At 36.3% G+C, this 27,684-nt stretch overlaps 1 protein-coding gene across 18 annotated transcripts in view; it reads right to left on the bottom strand.

The window, feature by feature from the left end:
- SLC20A2 (solute carrier family 20 member 2) overlaps positions 1–27,684 on the bottom strand; it is a 93,897-nt gene that overhangs the window by 35,746 nt on the left and 30,467 nt on the right. For 16 of the 18 annotated variants that reach the window (XR_014028484.1, XR_014028485.1, XR_014028486.1 and 13 more), the window contains 2 exons: positions 5,521–6,077; positions 1,569–1,709 (listed from right to left, as the gene is read on the bottom strand). Coding sequence is in view for 14 of the 18 variants with exons in the window: in XM_081343837.1 (XP_081199963.1) it covers positions 1,569–1,709; positions 5,521–5,809 (430 nt within the window). In the remaining 4 variants the exon portion in view is untranslated. Of the gene's footprint in view, positions 1–1,568; positions 1,710–4,509; positions 4,991–5,520; positions 6,078–10,286; positions 10,463–27,684 lie in introns of those variants that run through there. The other 2 variants (XM_081343836.1, XM_081343834.1) reach the window with 2 other exon arrangements.

Here is a 27,684-nt window from a genome sequence, read left to right as displayed (position 1 = left end):
AGTACTCTTAAATATGCTTTTTTTGCAATTCTAAAATTTCATAAGAATTTTTTTTTACTTTGTGCTCTCAAGTCATGTTTGCTTAGTTTTTCTTTGTATTAAAATGTTCATCTTACTTTTTTAGTTTTTTCCATATAGCTTTTACTGTTTAAAATCAACACGAGTTCAATTTCTTGAAGTTTTAAAAAAACCCTTTAAAATGAAAAAAAATGTTTGTATGTACGTATGTAAAAGTGGTTCATCGGCTAATATAAAGAATGTCATATAAATTAACTAAATAAAAGTACTACTGAAGTTTATAAATACTGAATTTATAATTTAAATTCTTAAGCAATCTTTTAAAAATAACAGTAACACATAAAATATATAAACATAACGAATATAAACATAACAAGATTCCGCTGAACATTGTGTTAAACCAATATGCATTCTCTAATTTTGGTCTACCTCAACTAATTTTACCAAATTTAATTGGTTGTGGAAATACATCAACATAACATTTCAGTAATACTAAAAGTTTCCATAGCTTAACAGAGTTTTAAGAATACTTTATTTTTTAATGCAGCTATGTTACATAAGAGAGCTAGTTTGCTGTAGTAGTTAAGAAAGTGTTCCTCAACTGTAGCAACTTTAACTTGCTGTCTGGGAAATTCTGGGAGCTATAGTCCACATTATCTTAAATTTATTAAGATTGAGAAATGCTACCTCGAGCTATCAGGCTAGAAACTAGGAGTTCTAGTTCTGCCTTAGGCACAAAGCCACCAAGGTGACCTTTGGCTAATAACTTTCTCTCAGCCCTAGAAAGAAGGCAAAGGCAAACCATTTTTGAAAAAAATGTGCCAAGTAAGCCTCAGGGACTTGTCAAACTGATCTTTGAGAATAGGACATGGTTGAATGGAAGAAAAAAAATTGTGTCTTTTGTCTTAATTAACCCTGAAATTTGTTAGAACAAAAATAATCATATGACTTTTTTCTCCCATTTCCTTTCAGAGATTAATATAATTCTAAATGGCTAACCTCTAACCTAATACATTATAGATACATAGGCATTAGAGCCTTGGTGGAGCAGTGGGCTAATGCCTCCTTAAGTAACACCAGCTGCCTGCAATTAGTGCAGGTTCGCATCCCACCAGGCTCAAGGTTGACTCAGCCTTCCATCCTTCCGAGGTAGGTAAAATGAGGACCCAGATTGTTGGGGGCAATTAAGCTGACTTTGTAATAATGCCGCTTGGGGGTGTGTGAAAGCCCTAATAAGCAGGCATATACATAGAATGAAGGCTACTGCTAAGTTTGTAAGCCGCCCTGGGTCTTCGGAGAAGGGCGGGATATAAATGGAATTAAAATAAAATAAAATAAATTTAATTATCAGAATTCCTGTGCATCTCTGGCTATGCTGCTTGGAGAGTCTAATTTTTGTATATTATCTTAATGAAACTATAGTTTACAGTGATGTCTGAACTACAAACAGTAGCATTCCAGACAAAACTTACTTGAATATAACTATCACAATTTTTCAAAACACTTTTTAAAATTCATTGCATGTTATACATAAAGAGAATGTAATTTACCAATCTTGACAAGTTCCATCCACTGGACTCCTTGTGTGCCAATTGCAACTAATGAGAAACCTATAGTAGAACCAACTATACAATGAGTTCCAGATATTGGAAGTTTCAAAAATGATGCTATCAGCTGCCAAACAGCAGATCCTAAAATGTAAGGTATAAAAGAAAACAATCAAGACAGGACATTTTAACATTCTGGAATATCAGAATTTGAAGGCATCCATATAGTCTTGCAAAGGCAAGAAACTCCTTACAAAGGGTGAGTTACTGGATGCTACCAATTCAAGTGAGAAATGATTTGCTTTCTACCAATTTCAGTTCAAATATTCTTAGTTTCTGTAGTATAATAAAAGATTTTCAGGTTATCAAATATTCTTATATCATCATATATTATTATTGTTCCATCATATATTTTTATTGCACTTAATAAGAACAAACAACTAACGGTGCAAGTATATTTCTTCCTTTTATTTGGGTAATTTTATTGTCAAATATGGGATTCTGGTAACTATTTTCAATAACCCATCACTATCTACCATTTCAGGATATCTGACAGAGTTCCACCTATACCATATTTCAATAAGACCCAGTATCTCACTCATAGCTGTAGAAAGACACAGAGTTTTATGCAAGAAACTATCAGTTTAATATAATTGTTTGACTCTAATACTTTTGTAACTTTTTTTGGATTACCACTACCAGTAATCCTCAATTTGTGACTATAACTGGGACCAGAATTTCCGTGCTAAGCAAGATAAATTGTTATGTGGGTCAGGGCCAACTGTACTTTTTTTTTTGCGATAAATCTTAAATGAATCATTGCAGTTAAGGCAATCATGCAGTCATTAAGCAAATGTGGCTTGATGAAAGCCAGCTGGCAAGGTCACAAATTGGGATCATGTGAGCCCAGGACATTGCAACTGTCTTACATATCTATCAGTTACCAAGTACCCAAATTTTGATGATGTAACTGACCATGGGGATGCTACAATGATTATAAATGCAAGGACCATTCATAAATCACTTTTTGAATGCCATTGTAACTTTAAATGGTTGTTAAATGAATGGTTGTAAGTCGAAGACTACTATATTTCTTTTCTGTACTTCAGCCACATCAATAAGGATACATCAAGCCAACAAAGCAGATATTACAAGATAATAAATTGTTGGATGAAGTGTATAAGGTAGAAACAAAGAAACATTCAAATAATCTAAAAGGGAAATTATCTTCATGGATAAAGTAATCCTTGTAATATGTGCTCTTATATTAACAAGTGTTTTCTTCTTGAAACAATTGCTACATTAGGAAATGTAACACTGCCAAATATTTACTAGTAATAGTAATCCACAAAAGTGTTATACTCTTAACAATTTATTTTTATATTAGTTCATTTGTTTCATTATCTGGAACTATAGACAATAAAAATTTGATTTGCTGATTACCATTCAAGAAAAAAACAGGGCTCTAGCATCATTTTAAAGAAAGTCACGCCAATGAGTCGCAGGAAATAACTCAAGCATTTAAATTGTACAGGAATGAAAGAGAAGGATAGACACTGTACAAAATAAGGGAGAAAGGAAGGAATCCCATGTGCCAATAAAGAAAGTATTCATATGGCACAGCACACTTCAAAAATACTTTTTTAAATTCTATTTCTGGAATGTTTTGAACTAATTGACTGTCATTCTCAACAAATCAAATGGGATAGAGGCAAAACCTGATTAAATAATTGCTTTATATGATAAATACATCTAAAACTAAAATATACTTTGCTCTAGAAGTACTAAATAATACTCACACCCAAAGGTATTATCAGAAAAGCACCCAGATTTCACTCAAAATTTTTTTTGGAGTGGTTTGTCAAAAATTATCTACATGCCACTTGTATCAGCCAAGCTGAGCAAGCATTTATTATTTTAAAAGTGATAAAACTATGACGACATTCCCTCTCAAAAAGATCATTCTATTCTCTTTTAAAATAATCTATTAACATAATATACCACTTTTTTATGAATTCAACCAGTAAAACGCGTGACTTACAGTATTATCTTTCTAAGCAAATTAGTTTTTTTTTAATTTTAACACAACCTCTCACTCCCAAAGCTTACTGTTTAATAATTTATGGTCCCAATGGACTTATTTTGGGGCAACAACAAACTAAAACAGCATCAAAGGAATGGCTTTTGGAAGTGAAAATGTTTGGATGAAATGGTGTTAAAGTTCATTTGACAGCCACAGAACCTAAATTAAATACAACTGATAAGACAAAATTTTAATTGTAACCTATTCTTATACAACTACATTAGGAGTGATCTAAGATTCTTGTTTGGGTCCTAATCAAACATATACATCAAAATTCAGGATAGCAAGACAAATCCAATATTCTAATGTTAACTAAGCCATATTCTGTATTGAAATATCCTCGCAGAATGTAGAGTTATATTCTAATCTCTCTAAAGGAGGAAGAAATGCACCCTTCATAAACAACTTGGACATAATATTTAAGCGGACTTCATTGTTTTGCCATTCATTTAAAATTAGATCTATATATCAATTAAAAATATTTAATCATTATCTATATTTAATCATTAACAGTCAAAGTACTTTAAATAACCTTAGAATTTTAAGAATTAATTCATTTGCAACTGCATATAAGACTCCATCCATTTTTAAAAGATGAAAATTAACATAACTAGAAATAGAACAACAGGTTTTTTTATGATGACAGTGGAAGTCAGAAAAAATATGCTTTTAAATAAGATGTATATTCTTCTATCCATACAAATTTCTCAGGAAGTATCAAGTGTGATACAATTTAAGGCAGCATTTTTATCCTCAACATTTTGTCTTGTGGTTAAATGTTCATATAAACTAATAAATCAAAATATAGTACTTGACAGCCTGTTTAATGAAGATTCCAAACCTGTTAGGAAGTATCTATACCTTTTGATTATTGCTGTTATTTATCTTCTCTATACAATTCAAGTAGCAGGGAGCAACAGTGCAACCACATAGTACTGTACAGGCTCAGAGTTGTAGACAGCCCCAGGACAAGCAAGTCAAGCTCCCAATAATATCTTCCTGCCCTTCAGTCTCAAAATGGATCTCAGCAAATGTTTTGAAATGTCATCCCTTGAGGGCAATCTGATCTGCTCACTAGAAGAAGAGGGCTGTGTTCTCTTGATAAGATCAAATCACCTTTTCCCAACTCATATTTGTATTGTTGTGTAGGGAAGAAAATAGGAGCTTCTTGTGGTGTCTTTTCCCCAAGCTCCAGTGTAAAGAAAAGAAATTACTGTTCTCCCAAAACCCTCACCATGTTCCAAAAAACAGGAGACACTGACTGTAAGCACAAATAGATTCATAAGATAAGCTAGTATTTTAAGACTTCTTTTTCATAAAATTTCATAAAATTATAAATACAAATCTAACTCACCAATATTTTAAGTATACTACAGTGCTATATAATAAGTTATCTTGCCAATATCTTATTATATATTACCATTTTAATAGTTTTAGAATCTCATACATTATATTGAAATAGTAAATAAACAGAATCCTTAGAAAGACCGATTATAATTCAAATCTTTTAAACTTAAGAATTGGGCAATGGCAATGAGTTTCTTTCCTAAAATAATATAATCAATTATAGATAATATTAATCTTGCTCTAAATCAACTGTGATCTGACTCTACGGTAAAAAAAACAAGCTATAAAATTAACTTCTATTAAAGTTGGTTCCAATGAACTACTAAAGGCATCTGGCCAAGGAAGAGTGTGCAGAACCTGATTCCAGGGCCTGCTCTTGACCTCTCAATAATAACTTCCTCAATCTCCACAGGAATTTTGTAGATTGAGAAATGTGCAAATTATTACTTTAGTTTTGCCAAGATATAAGAACTTTTAATTGTTTGAAGAAAATTATTAAATACTTAGAAAAATAAGGTTACTTACCAACCATTGCACTGACTTCTCCAGCCATAAGTGTAACTGTTGAGTTCTCATACAAGTTTACATCAATTATACCTTTACGAATAGTTTCACCTACTTTTGCTCCAAGCAATACTGAACCAGTAGTTTCAAAAATTGAAGCGAGGATACAGGCTTGGCGCAAAGTAACTACACCAGAACCCACAGCAGTACCAAAAGAATTTGCAACATCATTTGCACCAACTGAAAATGCTAAAATAAAAGCAATGATAAAACCCACAATGACCATCCACAGATATTCTTCCAATGCCATTTTTTCTCCAAATACTCTTGTAGTTCGGGTTTCTGTTTAAAACTATTTTAATTGGACAAAGCTGAAAGGTAGTGAGCAGATTTAAAAGCTGATTTTGTGCACACAATGAGTTCTCTCTGGAAAGTGCTGTGTGATACTGGAGCGTGAAGAAACTGCTAACTGGTGATTTTCAAGCTACTGTCAATACTGTTTGTTTGGCTCAATTTAGTCACCAGCAAGATCCATTCCATATTTTGCTTCAGTAGGTTTACAGTTGTAGTGATCTCTCCTACAAAAAGAAAAAAAAACTAGAATCAAACACTATAGAATTATAAATAAGAAAATCCAGAATGTCATGATACCTGGTAACTATAGACAAAATGGCTGAAGTCACATTAAAACTGACAGTATTTAGGAGATAATGATAAATTATAACTGAGACTTTTCTACTTCCTAGAAAACTTAAAAAATTAAATAGAGATGTAGGCATAATCTTTTGATATTTACCAAGTATCTGTAAGAAAGAACATATTAAATTAATCTTACTTTGATTAAGCAAGAATGTCCTTTAGCAAGAATGCCTGCTAAACATAATTAAAGCATAATTAACCTATGTGGTTCAAAACAACTTGAATGTGCTTTTTCTTGTGTAAATTTATTATACTTTGTCTCTTGTAAAAGAACAGAGACTGCTATTAACTCCTTGTACTATTTAGAAAACTGAAAGCATCCTTGTTCCTTAACTAATTAAGTCTATAACATAAAGGCTACTTCATGCAGATTTATCAAAATAATATATTACTTGCTATTGTCTGTCCTGCTGAACATAGTTTGGGACGCATTAACTTTTGAAATACACTACTTGAATTGCAATCACATATATTTTATCATAAACAGAGCTTTCCATCACAATCCTTGTAAAAATGATTTTAAAAGTCAGCTCCACTAGAAACTCTGGAACCTGATTTTGCTTTAACATATGTAAGATTTTACTGGTAATATTTTGTGCCAGGTAACTCAAATTCTATTCTGAGAAAGTTAAATTCTACTACTTGAATGAGTTTTGAATACTTGACAAATGCAATAATTCATTAATGTTGTTATGTCCAAAAATCATAATAAAGCACTAGCAAAGTACCTAGGACACAAAGCCTCACACTCAACTACCAGAATTAGCTTCTTTATTTTACCAGTCTGCCCATTCAGGTAGTTCTTGTTTAACAACCATAATTGGAATCAGCAACTCAGTCATTAAGTTAAGATTGCTAAGTGAAAAATCATGTGACTGTGACTACAATCTTACTTCAGCTTTCATACACACTTGCAAAGGTTATAAATGCGAGCATTGGTTGCACACTTTTCCATAATAAACAGAACAATGAACAGTGACTATATGAGGCAGTTGCTAAACAAGAACTACTTGTACTATCAACAATGTATGTTTAAAAGAATTATTCCTGGAAGTACTGGATGTCCACAGAAAAGGATGTTCTGGCACTCTTTTTAGGTTTCTAGTAAGCATCTCCTCTTACAGTGACTACAGTGATTGTACTCTATCCTCATGGAAGCCACTCTGATCCTAATACAGGTAATCTGGAACATGACCATTCTGAGATACAACAGCTTCAGAATGGCTGCTTTACTTTCAACCACTGTAAAAATTTTCCCAAGCCATTTGACTGTATTTGGGTTGCTTTGCAAACAACTCAGCTTTACAACCACTTACAATGCCCCCCCATCACATGATTGTGATTTGCATTTTTGTTTTGCTGTTTATCAAAAGAATGGGTTCATTTAAAAACCATACCATGCACTTAACAATTGCATCATCTGCTTAATGACCACCATGAAAAATTTCAAAAAATGAATAGGCTTTACTTATGATCAGATTTCCAATCCCAATTGTGGTCCTAACTGTGAATTACCTGTAATATTTTTGGTCATTTATCAACAATATATTTATAGTATGCTCATGCAGTAATGAAACCTTGAAAAATTCACTTATATAAATCCTGCATGGTAAGAGAGTTGATGGTGGCCTCAGCAGGAGTTTACAACATTTGCAACTCTTTTAAAAAAATTAAACCTGACCCAGTTTATATTCAATGTGATTCTCAGTAAGTTTAAGATTAGTCCAATTTTAAATAATTACATTTAAAGTTATTAAACCAGCACTACCTATTTTGTGTTTACCATCCATGCTTCTATCACAGACCCATTCTCCCCTGGCTGAGATTAATAATAAAATAAAATTATGCTCTCATAAACCTGTCTATCCCAATGACTTATTTTCCCGCAAATCTTTCAAGCTTATCAGGCCACTTTTCCTATTACTATTTTTATAGTAAACATTTTTTTCTTACTATTTATATCTAAGTTCTCTCTTAAACACCTTAAAAACTGAAATAGTTTCTCAGCAGCAAGCCTTAGAAAGGCAAAGAAAGCTGACAAATTCTCCTGTCCTAAGAAGGCCCGGAACACTGACCTTGTTCTACAAAGCCTAAGAAAAAGGACAGGATGTTGCTGTCACCATGGGGAAATAAATGCACCGTGATGAGACAAAAATGAACAAGAATACGTCCAATATAAAAAGAATTCAAATTTTTAACTGTAAAAAGTAAAGCCTCTAAGTCAGATTCAACTCCAGGCAATTTCATGGTCAGAATCTGGGTTATTACTATCTTCTGGTTTTTCTTTGTTTTTATTTTAACTTCATATAGGTAGGTGGCAGCTCTCAATTTCCTAGTGACCTCCCATAAAAGTACCACCTAGGTCTGATCCTCCTTAGTTTTTTACAATCGGCTAAAGAAATTTCATAAATCTGCCATATTACAACCTGAATAAATACTACTGGCCACTGCAGTCAGTAATACAGTGGTTACTCAAAAGGCCCAAGACCTTGTAAAAGACATCTAGAAGCATGTATCACAAAAAGAAGCATGTATCAGAAAAAATTAGGGACCCTCTTGACTCCCTGGGATATAAGAGGGAGGAAAGTTAAAACTCAGACAGACTTGCAAGATTCTCTTGCTGCAACCTACCTGAAGGATAGGGAATCCTTATTTAACATGCTTTTGTTCAGTAACCATTACGATGGTGTTTAATGATACTATGTATTTGCAACCATTGCAGCATCAGTGCAAAAGCCAGCAGCAGGTTGCAAACAGGACACTGCGACCACATTGGATTCACCTAACAATGGCAACTAGGACTCTTGGAACTGCCGTCATAAGTTAATGCAGTTACATGATGTTGCGTCTTACAACCATATTGCTTAGTAACAATGTTCCTGAGCCCAATTATTAGTAAGCAAGACTATTCTGTATAAGACAGGGGTGTCAAACTGGCAGCCTGTGGTCCAGATGTGTCAAGTGCAGGCCAGGCCCACCCCAGCTCCAAAAAGGGAAAAAACATTGCAATTTCACAATACATCACGTGACGCAATCAAGTTTGATACCCGTGGTATAAGACTAGTCTTTCTGTGGAGTCACATAAAGTGATCTCATTTGATCTACTTCATATGAGTGACAAAAAGGAACATCAGGAACAGAAAAAGTCAGCTGATATACTAAGCTTGCCAGTGTGCCAGACATATACAGTGGATATAAAAAATCTACATAACCTTGTTAAAATGGCAGGTTTTTGAGATGTAAAAAAAAATCAGACCAAGATAAAATCACTTCAAAATATTTTCCACCTGTAATATAACATAAGCTTCTACAATTCAATTGAAAGACAAATTGAAATATTTTGTGTAAAAAAAAACTTGTAATAACGTGGTTGCATAAAGATGCACACCCTTAAATTACTACTTTATTGAAGCATCTTTTGATTTTATGAAAGCATTCAGTTTTTTGGGGTAGAAGCCTATCAGCATGAGACATTTTGCCCTGGGAATCTTTACTCACTCTTCCTTGAAAAAGCACTCCAAATTTGTCAGATTATGAGGACATCTCTTGTACACAGCCCTCTTTAGGTCTCTCCACTGATTTTCAATTGGATTTAGGTCTGGGCTCTGGCTGGGCTGTTCCAAAACTTTTATCTTTTTCTTCTGAAGTCATTGTTTTATTGACTTGGTGATATGCTTTGAGTTGGTGTTGAGTTGAAAAGTGAAATTCCTCTTCATTTTCAGAATTTTAGCAAATGCCTAAAGGTTTTGTGCTAAATTTGACTAATATTTGGAACTGTTCATAATTCTCTTCACCTTCACTAAAGTTCCAGTTTCAGCTGAAGAAAAGCAGCCCCAACCATACTTCATTGTGGTTATGGTGTACTTTTAATGATGTGCTGTGTTATGTACCAAATATACTTTTTAGAATTATGCCCAAAAATATTCAGATCATAACACATTTGCTCACATGCCTTTGTCAAACTTGATGTAGGTTTTTGCAAAATGTAACTGGGCTCAGATGTTTTCTTTATAAGTTTTTGTCTTGCCACAACTTAGGAAGCACACACCACAGCTTATTTTCATATGTAGTACACAATCAATACTTGCCAGAACTCTTTAATGTTGCTATAGTCCTCTTAGCAGCCCCTTGGACCAGTTTTCTTATTTTGTTAACAATTTTGGAGGGACATTAAGTTCTTGGTAACATCACTGTTATGGCATATTTTTTTCACATTGATGACTGTCTTCACTGTGTTCCATGGTATAGTCCAGGGGTCAGCAACCTGAAACAGCAAAAGAGCCACTCGGAACCGGTTCCGTCATACACACAAAAAAGTGGGAGATGCAAAATGTGCGCGCGCATGTGGGCACGCACGCGCATGTGCAAAGCAAGCAAAAAATACACCACCCTCTACGCCCGCACCGCATCCTGAGCTGCACGCACCTGTTGCTGCCCAGTGCCGCCAGCTTACGCGGGGGGGGGAGAGACAGACTCGCAGGCGACGGGCACTGGATTGCGGCGATGCCTTCAGCCCGGGCACCGCCGGAGCCACCCGAGCGCCATCCCCCTCTCCCGGGACCTCCAAACCTCTGCATTTGATGAATGCAGTAGCTCTTCAAATGTGGAGGCGGATGTTTGGGGAGCTGCACAGCTCTCTAAACCGCCGCCGCCCCGTTTGCAGAGCTGCTGCATTCCTCCGCGTTTGAAACAAACACGAACAAACGCAGCAGCTGTGCAAAGAGGACGGTAGCAGTTTGGAGAGTGCGTGCACACCTTTCCAAACCGCTGCCGTCCCATTTGGAGACCTGCCGCGTTTGTTCATGTTTGACGAGCGCGGCAGACCTCCGAACGGTGGCGGTTTGGAGAGGTGTGCCGCGTTCATCAAACATGGACGAAGGCAGCAGCTGTGCAAACGGGATGGCAGCGGTTTGGGGAGTGCGCATGCACCTCTCCAAACCGCCGCCGTCTCGTTCGGAGACCTGCCGCGCTCGTCAAGCATGGACGAACGCGGCAGCTGCAGAAAAGGGGCGGCAGCGGTTTGGGGAGTGCGCGTGCACCTCTCCAAACCGCCACCGTCCCGTTTGGAGACCTGCCGCGTTCGTTCATGTTTGATGAGCGCGGCAGACAATCGAATGGGACGGTGGCGGTTTGGAGAGGTGCGCGCGCACTCTCCAAATCGCCGCCGCTCGTTGGGAGACCTGCCGCGCTCGCCAAACATGGACAAATGCGGCAGCTGTGCAAACGGGCCTTGGCAGCTTTCCCAATGAGTGGCGCCACTGCCGTTCGGGCAGAGGTGCATGTGCACCTCTCCAAAGGTTTGGAGAGGTGCGCGCGCACCACTGCCCGTTCGAAGAGGTGCGTGCACACCGGACGACTGGGAGCCGCGGGTTGCCGACCTGTGGTATAGTCAATACCCAAGTTTTGCACTCTCCTTCTTCACCCGCAACAAGAGGCTCTTTAGTTCTTCTTCACTTTCTGCCATTACAGTGGTATCATCTGCAATCTTAATTCCAACTTTTGATTCATCTAACCCTGCCTTTCTCATGATGTGCTCTGCATATAGGTTAAATAGGCAGGGCGACAGTATACAGCCTTGCCGGACTCCTTTCTCAATTTTGAACCAATCAGTGGTTCCGTGTCCAGTTTTAACTGTGGCTTCTTGGCCCACATATAGGTTTCTCAAGAGACAAATAAGATGGTCTGGTACGCACATCTCTTTAAGAATTTGCCATAGTTTGTTATGATCCACACAATCAAAGGCTTTAGCATAGTCAATGAAGCAGAAGTAGATGTTTCTCTGGAACTCTCTAGCTTTTTCCATGATCCAGTGTATGTTAGCAATTTGATCTCTAGTTCCTCTGCCTCTTCGAAATCCTGCCTGTACTTCTGGTAGTTCTCGATCCACATACTGCTGGAGTCTAGCTTGTAAGATTTTAAGCATAACTTTACTAGCATGAGAAATGAGTGCAATGGTGCGATAGTTTGAATATTTCTTTGGCACTGCCTTTCTTTGGAATTGGAATGTAAACTGATCTTTTCCAATCCTGTGGCCACTGTTGAGTTTTCCAAATTTGCTGGTAAATTGAGTGTAGCACTTTTACTGCATCGTCTTTTAAGATTTTGAATTGCTCAGCTGGAATACTGTCAACTCCACTAGCTTTGTTGTTGCTCAGCTTTTCTAAGGCCCACTTCACTTCACATTCTAGGATGTATGGCTCGAGGTCAGTGACCACCTCATTGTGATTATCAGGGACGTTAAGCTCATTCTTGTATAGTTCTTCTGTGTAATTTTGCCACCTCTTCCTAATCTCTTCTGCCTCTGTTAGGTCCCTGCCATTTTGGTCCTTTATCATGCCCATTTTGGCATTAAACGTTCCTTTCATCTCTCCAATTTTTTTGAAAATATCTCTGGTCCTCCCTATTCTATTCTTTTCTTCTATTTCTTTGCACTGTTCATTTAAGAAGGCATTCTTATCTCTTCTAGCTATTCTCTGGAATTCTGCATTCAATTGGGCGTATCTTTCTTTTTCTCCCTTGTCTTTCGCTTCCTTCCTTTCCTCAGCTATTTGCAAAGCTTCCTCAGACAGCCATTTTGCTTTCTTGCATTTCTTTTTCTTTGGGATGGTTTTGGTTGCTACCTCTTGTACAATATTGCGAACCTCTGTCCATAGTTCTTCAGGCACTCTGTCTATCAGATCTAATTCCTTAAATCTATTTGTCACCTCTACTGTATATTGAACAGGGATATGATTTAATTCATAGCTGAGTGGCCTAGTGCTTTTCCCTATTTTCTCAGTTTAAGCCTAAATTTTGCAACGAGAAGCTCATGGTCTGAGCCACAGTCAGCTCCTGGTCTTGTTTTTACTGACTGTATAGAGCTTCTCCATCTTTGGCTGCAGAGCATATAGTCAATCTGATTTCTGTGTTGACCATCTGGTGGTGTCCATGTGTAGAGCCAACTCTTGGGTTGTTGGAAAAGAGTGTTTGCTACGACCATTCTATTCTCTTGTCAAAATTCTACCAGCCTGTACCCTGTTTCATTTTGTACTCCAAGGACAAACTTGACAGTTATTCCGGTTATCTTTTGGCTTCCTACTTTAGCCGTCTAGGGAAGGCATTATTGTAAAATGTACATTTTTGTCTACTCAGTTCCTCTGGTTCAGTTAGTGCAGCAAACATTTTAATTTGACTTTATGAAAAACACATTTTAGTTAAGCACATTTAAGGTTTGCAAATTAAAAAATAGCTATTAATATATTTATTTCTATTACAAACAGCCTTCAATGCTCCAAGTTTACAATTTTATATAACTTCACAATTTTCTCTTCTCCCCTCCTGCTACAGGTTGTCCTCAATTTACAACAGTTCATTTAGTGACTGTTCAAGGTTACAATGGCACTGAAAAAAGTGATGTTGCAGCATTTCCATGGTCATGTGATCAAAATTTGGAGACAAATGGTTCATATTTATAACAGTCCTGGGGTCATGTGATCCCCTTTCGTGACCTTCTGACAGGTAAAGTCAATGGAGAAGTCAGATTCAATTAACAACCATGTTACTAACTTAACAACTGCAATGGCTAGAAACATCGCAAAGTGGGGCATAACTTTAACAAATGTCTCACTTAACAACATAAATTTTGGGCTCAATTGTGGTCATAAATTGAAATTACCTGTACTTGGATTATAAAGTGTCATACTTCCTGACAGTTAGAATAATTAACCAGTGGAACAACCTGCCTCCAGAAGTGGTGAATGCTCCAACACTGGAAGTTTGTAAGAAGAGACTAGACAGCCATTTGTTTGAAATGGTATAGGGTTTCCTGCCTGAGCAGGGGTTGGACTAGATGACCTCCAAGGTCCCTTCCAACTTTTTATTATTATTATTATTATTATTTACAGACTTGACTTTTTAACAAAGCACTACATTTTAAGCATTATTTAGAAAGATAATCCTTAAGATTAGAAAACATCAAGCAGGCACCAGGTCTCAGTGGTTTTAGGAAAAAAATAAAGCAGACAAATTAAAAATTTCTTTTTATTAAATGGGTAAGTATTTTTTAGAAATCAGAAATTTTAAAAATTCAGGAAATGTAAAATTTTAACCTAGGAGAAGCTAGAGCTCATTTTATTTTTTCAACCATTGAAACGACATAGTCAAGACAAAGATAGTATCAGAAGTAAAGGTACTCAGTCATTCAAGATGTTTATAGAGCCAAATTCAGAATTCATGGAAAGGCAGTTTATTATCAGTAAATATTGTACCCAAAAGAAAACCAACAACTACAAACAAATTGCAATTGTTAAGTTTTATTTGACAGAAGTTCAGGGTAAATCCTGCTGAGTTATGGAGTTTATTTAGGAGGAGATGAATAAGTGCTTTGCAAGATTTTTAAAAAGAGATATGTTCCATCATGCCCACACAGAAATTTCACGATAGAGAATTCCGGTCCTTTCAACATAAGTTTAAAAGCATTTTATCCTGAAAGAACAGGGTCTTCTCCAGTAAGAAAATTAAGCAGCATTTGAACATTTGAATATTATTAATGATAGTCTGATTATCTAGGGACAACTCCTGCCAATCAATAAATCTATTTTATCTGATTTTTTACTTTATAGTAACCATTGATATCTCTGTATAATTGCCCTTAAGTATCCACTAAAAAGCATTTTTGTTACTTACAAGCAGGTATAAACATAAATTCTCAGAAATAACATCCAATCTATCATGAAGAATAACTTTTAACTATTAGCCCCTAACTGCGGATACTTTTATAAAAATAATAAACTGAATTACAAGGTAACTTTACCTTTGATATTAAAATTCTCATAAAGTACTCAGTTTTTGTCTGGACTATAGGAATATTTTATAGAAATTTCTAGGTCTTTTTTAGTATTATATTACTAATTATATTTTGTCAATCTTTTAGAACTAAGTTTATAATAATAAATATCATTTATCATTATCAACATATATCAAGCCAACACTCAGGATAATACAAAACACACACACACACACACACACACACACACACACACACACGGTACAGTTGAATATGACAGATGTATGCAACACACACACACACACACACACACATATGAAAAAGAATACTTAATGTTTGTTAGAATTCAACTATTTTAATTTCTTTTCCTTACTAAGAAAAACTTAAAAGCATTTTCATCACAAAACACATTTTATCACCAATATAAAACTGGAATCATGCAAGAAATTTATTTTTTTAATTCTAATTCAGTAAAAAGAAATATATAAAATTTGAATTCATTTTGTTAAAAATCAAAAATATTTATAAACTCACTTGGTACTTCTAAGCTGTTTGAAAGAGATGCCAAGTTAATTCTTTCAGCAACTATGCCTTGCTAGCCACAAATACATTCCTAGTGTCTAAAATAGATACCCTATCATATTCACCAGTCACACCTCAGGAGCAGAAATCTCAAGCAAAGTGAAATGTTCTATAACTTACAGAGCAACTTCTGATAAAACTCACTGACAGAACTGCAAAGCAAGACAAGGCTCCTAAGTATCAACCAGGGTTTATCCTCAAGGTAAAAATATACCTCTTCTTAGCAGGATATTTTAAATAGGGCGGATACTTAAAGCACAGCATAACGTCATGATTACAGTAGTTATACCAATTTAATTTAATTTAATTCTATTCTATTTAGTTCCTGTTAGTCTCCTCCCTCCTCTGACTGAATACAAGGGAAAATTTATTTTAATTCTGGACTACATTTTACAATCTCCTTTTCACATGAGTTATTTTTATAATAGTTGGCATAACTCATCCCAATTTTAATATTAGTTGCAACACACACACACACACACACACACACACACACACACACAGATGGAGAGGGAGGGAGAGAGAGACAGAGCTGCCAGAAAATATTTCACAAAAATTTCTAATTATAAAATCTTGGTATCAGAAAAGCTGAATTAGAAAAAAAAATACACTGCATTAAATGCTGCTTCAGTTTCCAACCAAGCTGGAAACCTTGGTTGCAATTTTTACCTACTCCAATAAATAATTTTAGCCAATTAATGAAGATGAAATTTTATAAATTGTCAAACTCTATTAAATGATTAGGCAATTACTTTGTGATGACTTTAGATGCATGACACAAATCTTCTATGTTGTTAAGTTTCTGTTTATTATTTGTCTAAGAACTTTCATGAGCAGCATTTAGCAAATTTAAAAGAGATTGGACATTGTGAGGATACAGTAGTTTGATTATAATCACATCAATATTTACTACACACTACTGTACATGTTATAACAGACATGTCAAACACAAGGCCCGGGGGCCAGATCCGGCCCACGAAGTGGTTTTATGCAGCCCGCGAAGCCATCCTGGAAACAGTGAGGGAACGGCCCCCACTGCCTTGGCCCTGGCCCAGAGACCCTCCTTCTGCCAGAGACCCTCAGATCTGTCCCACTCCTGCCCAGGCCCCCATAGGCACCCTTGATGCCAACGATGTAGAGCTAGCCACGCCCACCCAGTAGGCCAAGCCCACCCTGGCCATACTCACCCTGCCCCCTGAGGGCAACCGCAATGCTGATGAGGCCCTCAATGAAATTGAGTTTGACACCCCTGTGTTACAACATGATTTTAACCGAAGCACTTCTTTGTTCAAAATGAAAATGACAACACAATGCACACAACTGCAAGTCAGAGCACATTTTAGGGTACAGGCAGAAACAACAAAAAATTACTCTTTTGTGCATTTTGGTTTGTTTAGATGTATTCATTTGACATGGAAAGTTGTTTTCTCTTTTATGATAACATTTTACACTTTTTAATATAAGCATAAGAATACTGAAACCCACAAGCAAGGAATACCAATGTTCTTCAAGTTCTCCAAAATTAGGAAACATTTAATCCTACAGATATGAAACCTGTATCTGAATTATATGATTATTTATTAAGCTTTTTTGCTTTTACTTCATTCCCATCAATGTCCATGGTATCATCAGGCAATGAGTAGATCAGAGCATACTTTCAATCAAATTAGGAGTTGTGAAAAATGATTTTTATCATGGATGCATCATTATTTGGTAAAATTTGGTTTCATGGCATCTATCTATCTATCTATCTATCTATCTATCTATCTATCTATCTATCTATCTATCTATCTATCTAAAGTTTCTACAGATTATATTTAGCAGTTTAAGGACATAGATGTACATAGAAAACACCTAGCTCTTTCCTGTGACATCTAAAGCAAAGAAGGCCATTGATTTATTTCTGTTCTACCTTCGATGGATTCCCTTAAAAAAAATAGGTAAATTATTTGGGGGTGAGCCAGAGTTCATTACTGTCATTAGAGTTACAAGTGACTTTTGCAGGAAAATTTAATACTAGCTTCATTTTAGTATACCAAATATGGTCTTTCCTAGATAGTGGTAGTTTATCACTGTACTACTGTGTTTACAGATTGCAGAAGAGTATTTTATGCAGTTATCTTTGTGCATAATCCAGAAACTGCAGCTATTAATAATGCTAACTGGGTACCTCGGTCATATGTAGAATTCATTAAAAAAACACAATTGATGCCACTCTTAGCTCCTGAACAAAAGATACATATGTAATGGAGCCTGCCAATTACATTCGTAACTCGAGGATTCATATGAGTGAATCGCATAACCTGACCGCAATCAATCCCTCCTTTCCCCCACGCATTCGCTAATCGCTAATTTAGTACAGATGAGGTATCTCAGGGTGGGGAAGGCCATGAGGGGCCTAGTGATGGAACAGGTCACCTGCTTCAGACCATTCAAGACCTCCCCTGACACACTGAAATACCTCATTCTCCCTTGTCTGGGATCCCTCCCCACAATTGCTCCCTCCATCCTGCCATGCTGGATCACTTACTTTGTGAAGATCTGTCTCCTTTCCAGCCTGTTCCTTTGCCTGCTCCTGGCAAGCATTAAGAGCAGAGGGAGAAAGGATGAGCATGCCCTGCTCGGCTTCTGATACACCGAGGCTGTCTGCCAATTCTGCAGCGGTAGGCAGCCTTGGTGAGTCTCCTCCAAAGACTTCCAGGCTCAGCACAGAAAAGCGTTTGCATGCCATTAGGGAGGTTTGGGGCAGCGAAGTTGCATTGCTTCATGCCTCCCGTTGGTGTTGAAACATTTTCATGCACAGACTGGAAGCTTATGGGTGCCCTGATCTCATGGGGCTTCAGGCACCCATTCTTTGCAAAAGCGGATGGGTGCCTTAAGTCGCACAAGATCATAGCCCACGGCAGCTTTCGGTCTCTGGTTGAAGTGTTTATGCACCCATGGGGCACCACTTCAAATAGTCCATAGGACTTGATTTTAATTTTATTCATTTATAATATAAATTATAAAAATACAACAGCAAATAGTAAGGGACAATAGGGAAAGGGAAAATGAAAAAAATGTGAAGGAGGATAGGGAAAGAAACAAAAAGCATTATTTCCAACTCCCTCTATTGCAGTAAAATAAGACATTAAAATTGAGTTTCAACTTTTTACATTTGTATACTTGTATGAACCAGCCATTTTTCTATCAACAAATCAGTAAAACCCAAAATCATAGTATCTTTTAATTATAGTTCAATGTAAATTTTAGACCTTTCATCCATATATTCTACCATTGTTTAAGCATCACATTATACTCAAAATATCTTGCCCACTGAGTCATACAGTGTTTTTACCTGTTCACTTTCCAAATTCAATTTTAATAGTTTTGCAGACCTTGGCAATAATATGATCATCACTACTGCATAGTAAATTTCAAATTCATTTTTAGTAAAATTGAACCCATGACTTTTTTTATCTAGTTTAAATCTTTCCTTCGTTTCTAGATATCTAAACCAATGGCAGATGTGACCTTCTAGTTCTAGTTCTTTCTTAGACCTGAGGGTGGGGTTTCCAAAGTTGAAAGATAATATGTTGCCATATGTACCAGTCCAGTTTCACCACCATTTCTTTTCTAAAAAAAGCTTCTTGGGAGGACATCCAAAGAGGCAACTTCGTAAAGAAACTTGTTTTATATTTATTCGACTCTCAATATGGCTCTAATAAAGTGATTATTGAAATCAAAGTTTACTTTGACTTTATCATACCATAAATACCCATGCCATCCAAAAATTAGTTCATGGCCTAATTCAAATAGCCTCTTATTCTAGAGTTTTAACCACTCTTTTACCCTGATCAAACAGCATGCATCAAAATACAATTTCAAGACTGGTAAACCCAAACCCCTCTTTCCCTAGCATCTTGCAATAGCTTATATTTAATTCCTGTTTTCTTTCCTTGCCATATAAACTTAGAAGTATCCCTCTGCCATTATTTAAATGGAATGTCCGTTGCAAGTATTGGTATTCTCTGGAACAAAAAGAGTATCTTTGGTAAGACATTCATTTTAATTACAGAAATTCTGACCAGTAATGATAAATGTAATTTGTCCCATCTTTCTAAATCCTTTTTAATATCATTCCAAAGAGGTACATAATTATTTTGAAACAATTTTGTGTTTGTGTTTGTCAACATATTTCCCAGATATTTCACCTTTTTTGTCAACCTTCTTCAGCTTTGTCTTGTGTTTCTTTTAAAGCTTCTGCTGAAGCTTCTTGGATGAGAAGCAAAACATCTTCAAAAGAAACACAAGAAAGTCCAGTTGCCTCCTAAAAAAGCATCTTTGTGTTAACTTTCTGCAGTGTTTTCCGGCAGAGGTAACATCAAAGCAAAGCAGTTGCCTGTCAGGATGGGGCACAGTTTTCCTAGCAGAGTTTAATTATAATACATCAAATATACTAACTGTATATTAGCTATGTAGCCAAGTTCAACACATTAGCTATATAGCCAAGTTCAGGATCATCTTGCTAGTACAAAAAATACTCAACAAATAACTAACACTTTCCAAATGCAGATCTGTACAATTGTTGAAAATATATTACAGCTTATAAGTGTCAATTACTCAAAATATAGAACTTCTCTGGGCTGGTGACCACTAGGAAATACAAATTGTAGTATGATTTAGACCTCTGTTTAAACTATTCTGTTTACCCTAGACTTCACTTTTCTTCCCCTTCCCTGCCTTAATTTTCTTTTTAAATAAGTGAATATTTTAATTATTAGATTTCCCTAAACTAACTCTTTCTATTTTGTTAATACTAGGGTTTGGGTATATAACAGGGGTGTAGAACCTGCAGTTCAAGGGTTAAATATGGGCCCCAAACTCTTGCACATCCCATGCCCATGCAATCATTTCTGTTCTGAAATTTTCTGCCTTTGCTTTTTTAAAAAAATCCAATCTAGCCTAAATCCTGTAATTTCTTCAAGGTCTCTTATTCCAGCACAAAATCTGACTCTGCTTTAAAGATCATTCAAGGTCAGTTAGGTGCTGTCACCTAACAAGATTTACATCAATATTCTATTTTTATATATCAAGGCTGGTAGTAGCCCTGCATTAGTGTTATAAATATGTGAAGATCAAAATTTTAATTGTCAAAAAGTTTGAGTACACCTCTACAGATTTTGGATTGGATTACACACTTAAAGATTTTGGATATGAGCCTGTCAGTAATTAGAAACCATTCTATAAACTTTCCTTTAGCATCATTAGACCCTGTAATCAAGACATCCTCTTTCCCACTTTAAGAGTGGGAAAGCCTAGTCCTGATTCTAAATTCCCACAAGTCTCAACTCATCCATCTGATCATTAAATCCAGTGATTGCACCAACAAGCACAAAAAACTATGTAACTGGGGGGGGGTGGCGCGCAGGGGGCGGGGGGGGGAATTGTTTGGCTTGAAAGGATGTATTTAATTCTAACCCAATCAACACAACCTCTAGTCACATGAATCCATTTAGTCCTCTAATAGCTGTATTGTAGAAAGATACAAAATGTTCCCACAGACAACAAATAAAGACTTGGCTTACTCTTTTAAATTACTGCATGTAAAGGGAAACAAAAACAAATGCTTATATCAAATTGAAAACAAAGAATGGACATATTTCAAAAGTTTATCATTAACACAGAGACTATGACATGGGAAAATATATGACTGACATACTGTACATCTACCAATACTGCATTAAAATATTTTAAAATAAAAAATACAAACTAAAGTAGGGATTTAAAATCTACAAAAGTAGCAATTCAAAATTGATATCTTAAATATATATATATATATATATATATATATATATATATATATATATATATATATATATACACACACACACACACACACATGTATATATACATCACTATGCACTAGAAACAATTTAAAAACAGGAAGTGTCACAAAACTCAATTTTATTTTAAATAACTCGTTTTAGAAAAGTAAACTTCAGAAAAATAGATTAAGACAATGATCATGAAAGAAGATACTATAGTTAATGCCATACCAAAATACTTGACATGCGAAAAACAGTTTAGAAGAAATGCATTTTAGAATATATCCAACAATGTAACAAGTTAACAGGAAAAAGGCTCATATTGAACAAGTTAATACTCAGAAAATTCAGAGTTACAGTATCAGCATGTGATTTCATTACTTGCTAACTAATTAGCATGAATTATCTCAATACTTAAGCAGTGAATCAGACTCACCTATCACCCACTAGGGCCTTCTTACTATCTCCCTTCCTGCTGTGTAACACAGAGGAAGGGGTAGGGGAAAAGAAATTCAAAGAGTGAAACTCTTCCTAAAAATAACAAAGCAGATAAGTGTGATGAAAGATTACTAGATGTTTTAGCACCATTTGTCAGATCAAATTGTACAGGTAATCCTTGAGTTATGAATGTAAAATAGAGCCTGCCAATTACATTCATAACCCAAAGATGCATTGATTGGATCATGTTAAATGAATGTGTTTCTTCCCTACTTTACCCAATGCATTTGTTAATTGAATGTGCAGGACTGACCACACAAGACCTCCCCATCCACTGAGATATCTCATGCTCACTTACAACCCCTTCGGGTCCCCATAGTTGCTTCTCCCCATCCTGCTCCGCCTGGTGTCGATAGCTATTGGGCCTGATTTGCTAGTCTCCCAGATTCCACTTGCTCTCCCTACTCCATTTTCCATGGCTTGCTTACTTTTCAAAGATCTCCAGGGTTCCCGAAGAGGCTGACTCACGAGACAGATGCTGGTGAAGCTGTAAGAACATGAGATCTAAGGAAATCAGTTTTGCCAGCATCTGAATAAAAGACCGGCTTTTCTGCCACAATACCAGCATCCCTGCAGGCTTTGTTTGGGCCCAGCCTTATGACTGGGTCATAAGTATTGTTTTGGCGGCAATCGTAATTTTTAACCGCTAATAGAATTGTGGTAACTCGAGGAATACCTGTAAAATATCAGAACATCAACTTGACAGGAAGATTAGAACTACAACTACTTTAAACAAGCTATAATAACAAAATGTTGTTAAGTCTCTAATTATGCTGTGCCTTCCTTTCTTTTGCCTCACAGAATCTGGCAGGCATTTGCTTGAGTTGCTTCCAAGTATTGTTTTACTAACCAGAACTAAAATAATGTTTCATCCCACTTTGCCTATATAATAGGTAATGACCATCTTCTTTATCTCTACACCAATACAGTAGATCAATGATATTACACTTCTTTCTTCCTAGTATAGGAGGTTGTGTCGACTCTTATTACCTGATATTCATTTGATTCTGACCTTTTTTGGCATTTTGAAGTTTTTTGTAAGATATGAATGTTCCTTTGATCATGGGGCTTGAAGTTGGATGAGTATAGTAGTTGCATTCGATCAACCTAACCAATGTGATAGGTTAAAAAGAGAGAGGAATAATCATGTATATTACTCCTAATTCCCTTGAAGAGAACATGATAGCAATATAAGATATGAATAAGATAAATCAGAAATGTGAGGGAAAGCATTTGCTAAAAAATTACACATTTTAAACAGTTGAATCCAGTTTGCTAAGCAGACAAATCAGGATTCCAGAATAAAGCTTAAGTTGTCAAAAGCATTGGTTCTGCTTATTGGAAGTCAGCTCTAAAATGCACAATTGACAATCAAATGAACAGAGGATATTGTGACTGCTGCAAGTGCCAGACAGTTGTGAAGCACTTGAATAATAATCACATGACTACGGGGACACTGCAATGGTTATAAATACAAGGACTGGTCACAAAGTTACTTTTTCAGAGCATCATAATTTGGAACTATTTCTAAATAGGACAATTGTTAAGCGATGTTTATCTGTTTATAAAATACCCCAACACCATTTATGTGTTTTATAAAATTTGGGTTCTTGACATAGGACCATCCTTCAAAGTTTAGATCAGCAGAGCACAATATTACAGGCAAAATATTGGAGATTACAAAATAGTCATAAACATGGGGGAAATCACTTGGGTCAAAACTAGCAAAGATTCATTTGCTAAAGTAGGATTTAGTGCAATGTATAACAGAACCACAAATTTATTCTTGTTGAAATGTATTCAGATTACTACACAAAATTAAACACAGAAAAAAAATAGTTTACCTCTTATAAAAGGAGGTTCAAGTTTGAATTTTCTAAAATAGTACATCATTAAAATATGTAATGACAAAGGATGTTGTTTGGACAATCTGTCAATCCATAACTACCAATGCTAGAATAAATTTTTTAGTTTATATGGTGGTATTACCAGCTAAAGGAGAAGGACAAGTGAAAGGCATTGCTGCATAGAGTTGTTCCATGTGAGGAGACAAAAGATGTAAGACTACTGGTACCTTTATTTGGTGTTTCCCAAGGGAATTTAATTAGACTGGTGAGATTCTTGTAAATAGGTGATCAATAATAAAGAAATTGCTTTGGCCTATGCAGCATTGTTCTGGTCCCTTGAGGATGACAATTTAACATAATACAAGGAACAGATTTCTGTTTTTGTTATACAATTATACCACCAAAATTTTAACCTCACAACTATTAAAAATAGATCAAAGTTCCAGTTAACACAAAAAATGTGTTAAAAGATGAAAATAACTGGAATTCTATGTGAATGTGTCCATGAGACAAAATGAAGCTGAAAACTTTAAAATGTTACATTATACACTCTGATATAATATTGTGGTTACTTATTTAAGTTAATTAAAACCTAGCGCTTATGTAAGAAAGATATTGTTTCCCATTGTATTCAATTAAATGCTCCACTATTTATAACACAAAGTCACAGGTTTTTTTTAAAATAGTAATGTGAAAAGCATAACTCATTTCATTGTTTCAATAGATTTAGTCTATTGAATCCACTGAGACTAATGGGCAGTTCATCAGCTTATTCTACTTTTTCTTCCAAAGAGCACTGTCCAGAAACATTTCTGAAAACGTGTTACATTTGTAGCAGATTTACATCTGTAGAATACTGATAGTAACTGTTCTTTCAGTTTTATAGATATCATTATTTATACAAGCATTCGTATTTCCTATGCAATGAAGATTATTAAAAGGCAACATGATCTTGCATTTTTATAGATTTTGGAATTTGCACTGATTATTATTGCTCATGTATAAAAAAACAGACTCTCACAGATCTGAAGAGTAGAAGACAATATGCAGAATTGTGCAAGGAGAAAAAAATAGAATTAGAATACATATTTAATGACAGCAAAACATTTCCTTTCATAGGAGATTGGTATGCAATTTGGGACATGGTGGCTCAGTGGGTTAGGATGCTGAGCTTGTCGATCAGAAGGTCGGCAGTTTGGCGGGTCAAATCCCGAGTGCTGCGTAACAGAGTGAGCGCCTGTTACTCGTTCCAGCTTCTGCCAACCTAGCAGTTCGAAAGCACCGAAAAATGCAAGTAGAAAAATAGGGACCACTACGGTGGGAAGGTAACAGCGTTCCGTGCACCTTTGGTGTCTAGTCATGCCGGCCACATGACCACTGAGACGTCCTCGGACAAGTGCTGGCTCTTCGGCTTTGAAATGGAGATGAGCACCGGCCCCTAGAATTGGAAACGACTAGTGCGCATGTGCGGGGGAACCTTTACCTTTACCTATGCAATTTGAACAAATGTAGTATATTTGAGACTCTAGAGTCCCTGTTTAATTGGGAGTTTGATTTATCAGACTAATGCACATGTATTTTACAGCTTGAAATGTTGATCTCAAAGATGATTCCATTGTGCTATGTATATTTCAAAGGGAAATAGGATATCACAGTAAACAATGGAAAATAGTTTGCATTTGACTCTTAATGAAATCCTAATTTTCAACTGATATTTTAAAGAAACAGACAATGAATCTAATGATACAATATACAAATATAACTTTCAGTTTCTATTCTCAGAGTACTACAAACAAAATAGCACCCTGTGCTATTTAATACTGAAATCAAAATAGTACCTTCTTAATTTATTAAAGCCAGTCAGTTACAACAGAACTGTATGTGGAAAGAAGCACGCAGTGGAATGCCTCAAGGCTATCTTCAGCCCAATGTTCTTTATAAATGATCCAGATGAGGGGATAGAAGGGGAACTCATCAAATTTGCAGATGAAACCAAGCTGCCAACATTTTGGAAGATACACTCAAGATTCAGAAGGATCTTGACAGATTGAGCATTGGGTCCTATCTAACAATTCAGTAGTGAAAAAAGTAAGGCCCTGCACTTAGGCAGAAAAAACCAAATGCATATACAATAGACAGTAGATGGCTTAACAGTGGTGTCAGAGAGCGGTATCTCATATTCTGGAGGATCAACACTTAAGTATGAATCAGTAGTATACTGCAACTTCCAAAAAAGCCAATGCAGTCCTAGACTTTATCCACAAAGAGATAGCATCAGGATTTCAGGAAGTGTAAGTAAAAGGTAAAAGTAAAGTTTCCCCCGCAAATGCGTGCTAGTCGTTTCCGACTCTAGGGGCCGGTGCTCATCTCCGTTTCAAAGCTGAAGAGCCAGCACTTGTCCGAGGACGTCTCCGTGGTCATGTGGCCAGCATGACTAGACACCAAAGGCGCATGGAGCGCTGTTACCTTCCCACCATTGTGGTCCCTATTTTTCTACTTGCATTTTTACATGCTTTCGAACTGCTAGGTTGGCAGAAGCTGGGATGAGTAACAGGCGCTCACTCTGTTACGCAGCACTCGGGATTCAACCCGCCAAACTGCCGACCTTCTGATCGACAAGCTCAGCGTCCTAACCCACTGAGCCACTGCGTCCCTCAGGAAGTGTAGTACCACTCTATACAGCACTAATGAGACCACACTTGGAATACTATACCTAGTTCTGGTTACTACGATACAACAATGAGATCCTAGAAAGAATGCAAACAAGAGCAACAAAGATCATACAGAGTTTGCAGGATAAATCGTATGATGTACAAGGGTATGTTTAGCCTAGCAAAGAGAAGGATTAAGGGTGATTGCTGCCTTCCAGTATGTGAGGGGCAGTCACAGAGAAGAGGCAGTTTACTTATTCTCCAAAGCAGCTAAGGGTAGGACAAAAAGCAATGAATAGAAAGTTGTTAAAGAGAGATCAAACCTGGAATTAAGGAGAAGTTTTCTGCTAGATAGAACAAGTAATCAATGGAACAGCTTGCCTCCAGGAGTTGTAGGTAGTCCATCACTGGAAACTTTCAAGAAAAAATTGGACAACCATTTGTTTGAAATAGTGTAAGGTCTCCTACCATGGAAAGGGAGTTAAAGTAGAAAGACCTCCAAGATCCTTTCCAGGCCTAGGATTCTATGACTTGCTTGAAAATGAAGCAACAAATCAAAGCACTATATCTGATGCTACTGATTGTTATTTTAGGTTATTTCAAGAGGCAAACCTTAACATACTGTGAGCACTACAAAGAAATGGTTGCTACCTCCTCTAACTCATGACAAATTAAGTATCATTAAATCTTTAGAATTTCCCATAAATACAGAAAAGCAGAAGGTAGGACAAAACTCATTTTTTCCCTAGGATATCTACGTTAATAGCTCTTCACATTTTTAAAAAATGTCCTGAATTTATAATCTTGATTGAACATAGACTGGATTCCCAGGAGGGAGGTACTGCATTCCAGAGATCAAAGAGACAGCAAAAATTAGATTGGTTGGGAGAAAGAGAGTTAAAACTGCTTCTCTTTAGGAATTCTCCAAGTACATCTTTAATGATGCAATAGTTGGTTTACTTTGGCAAGACTTGTGTCTATAGGTAAGGAATGATAAAAGAAACTACCTAGAAGTAATTCTATTTATCTTTCTTAGTTTCGGGGGTCTGACATAACCGTAGGAATACAAATAAAGAATTGCAAATAGTTTTTAGACTTATAACCACAACTGAGCCCAGAATACTGGTAGTAAGTTGCTGTGATCATTAAGCATTCTTATGGATCATTAATCAGGACTCAGAGGATGAAGAGGTCCTGGGAAGCATGGCCCAGGCCCTGGCCCAGCACTGGGCTTCTCCCAACCCAGATGCACTTCTTGCACAGCTTTGTGCCCTGCTAGGTGTTACACCCTTGGGTCTACTGTTCACCCCATCATCCCTTGCTCCACATACATCTTC

This window comes from Vipera berus, assembly GCF_964194415.1.
Source record: "Vipera berus genome assembly, chromosome: Z".
Taxonomy (NCBI): domain Eukaryota; kingdom Metazoa; phylum Chordata; class Lepidosauria; order Squamata; family Viperidae; genus Vipera; species Vipera berus.
This window is presented reverse-complemented; position numbering and strand designations above follow the sequence as displayed.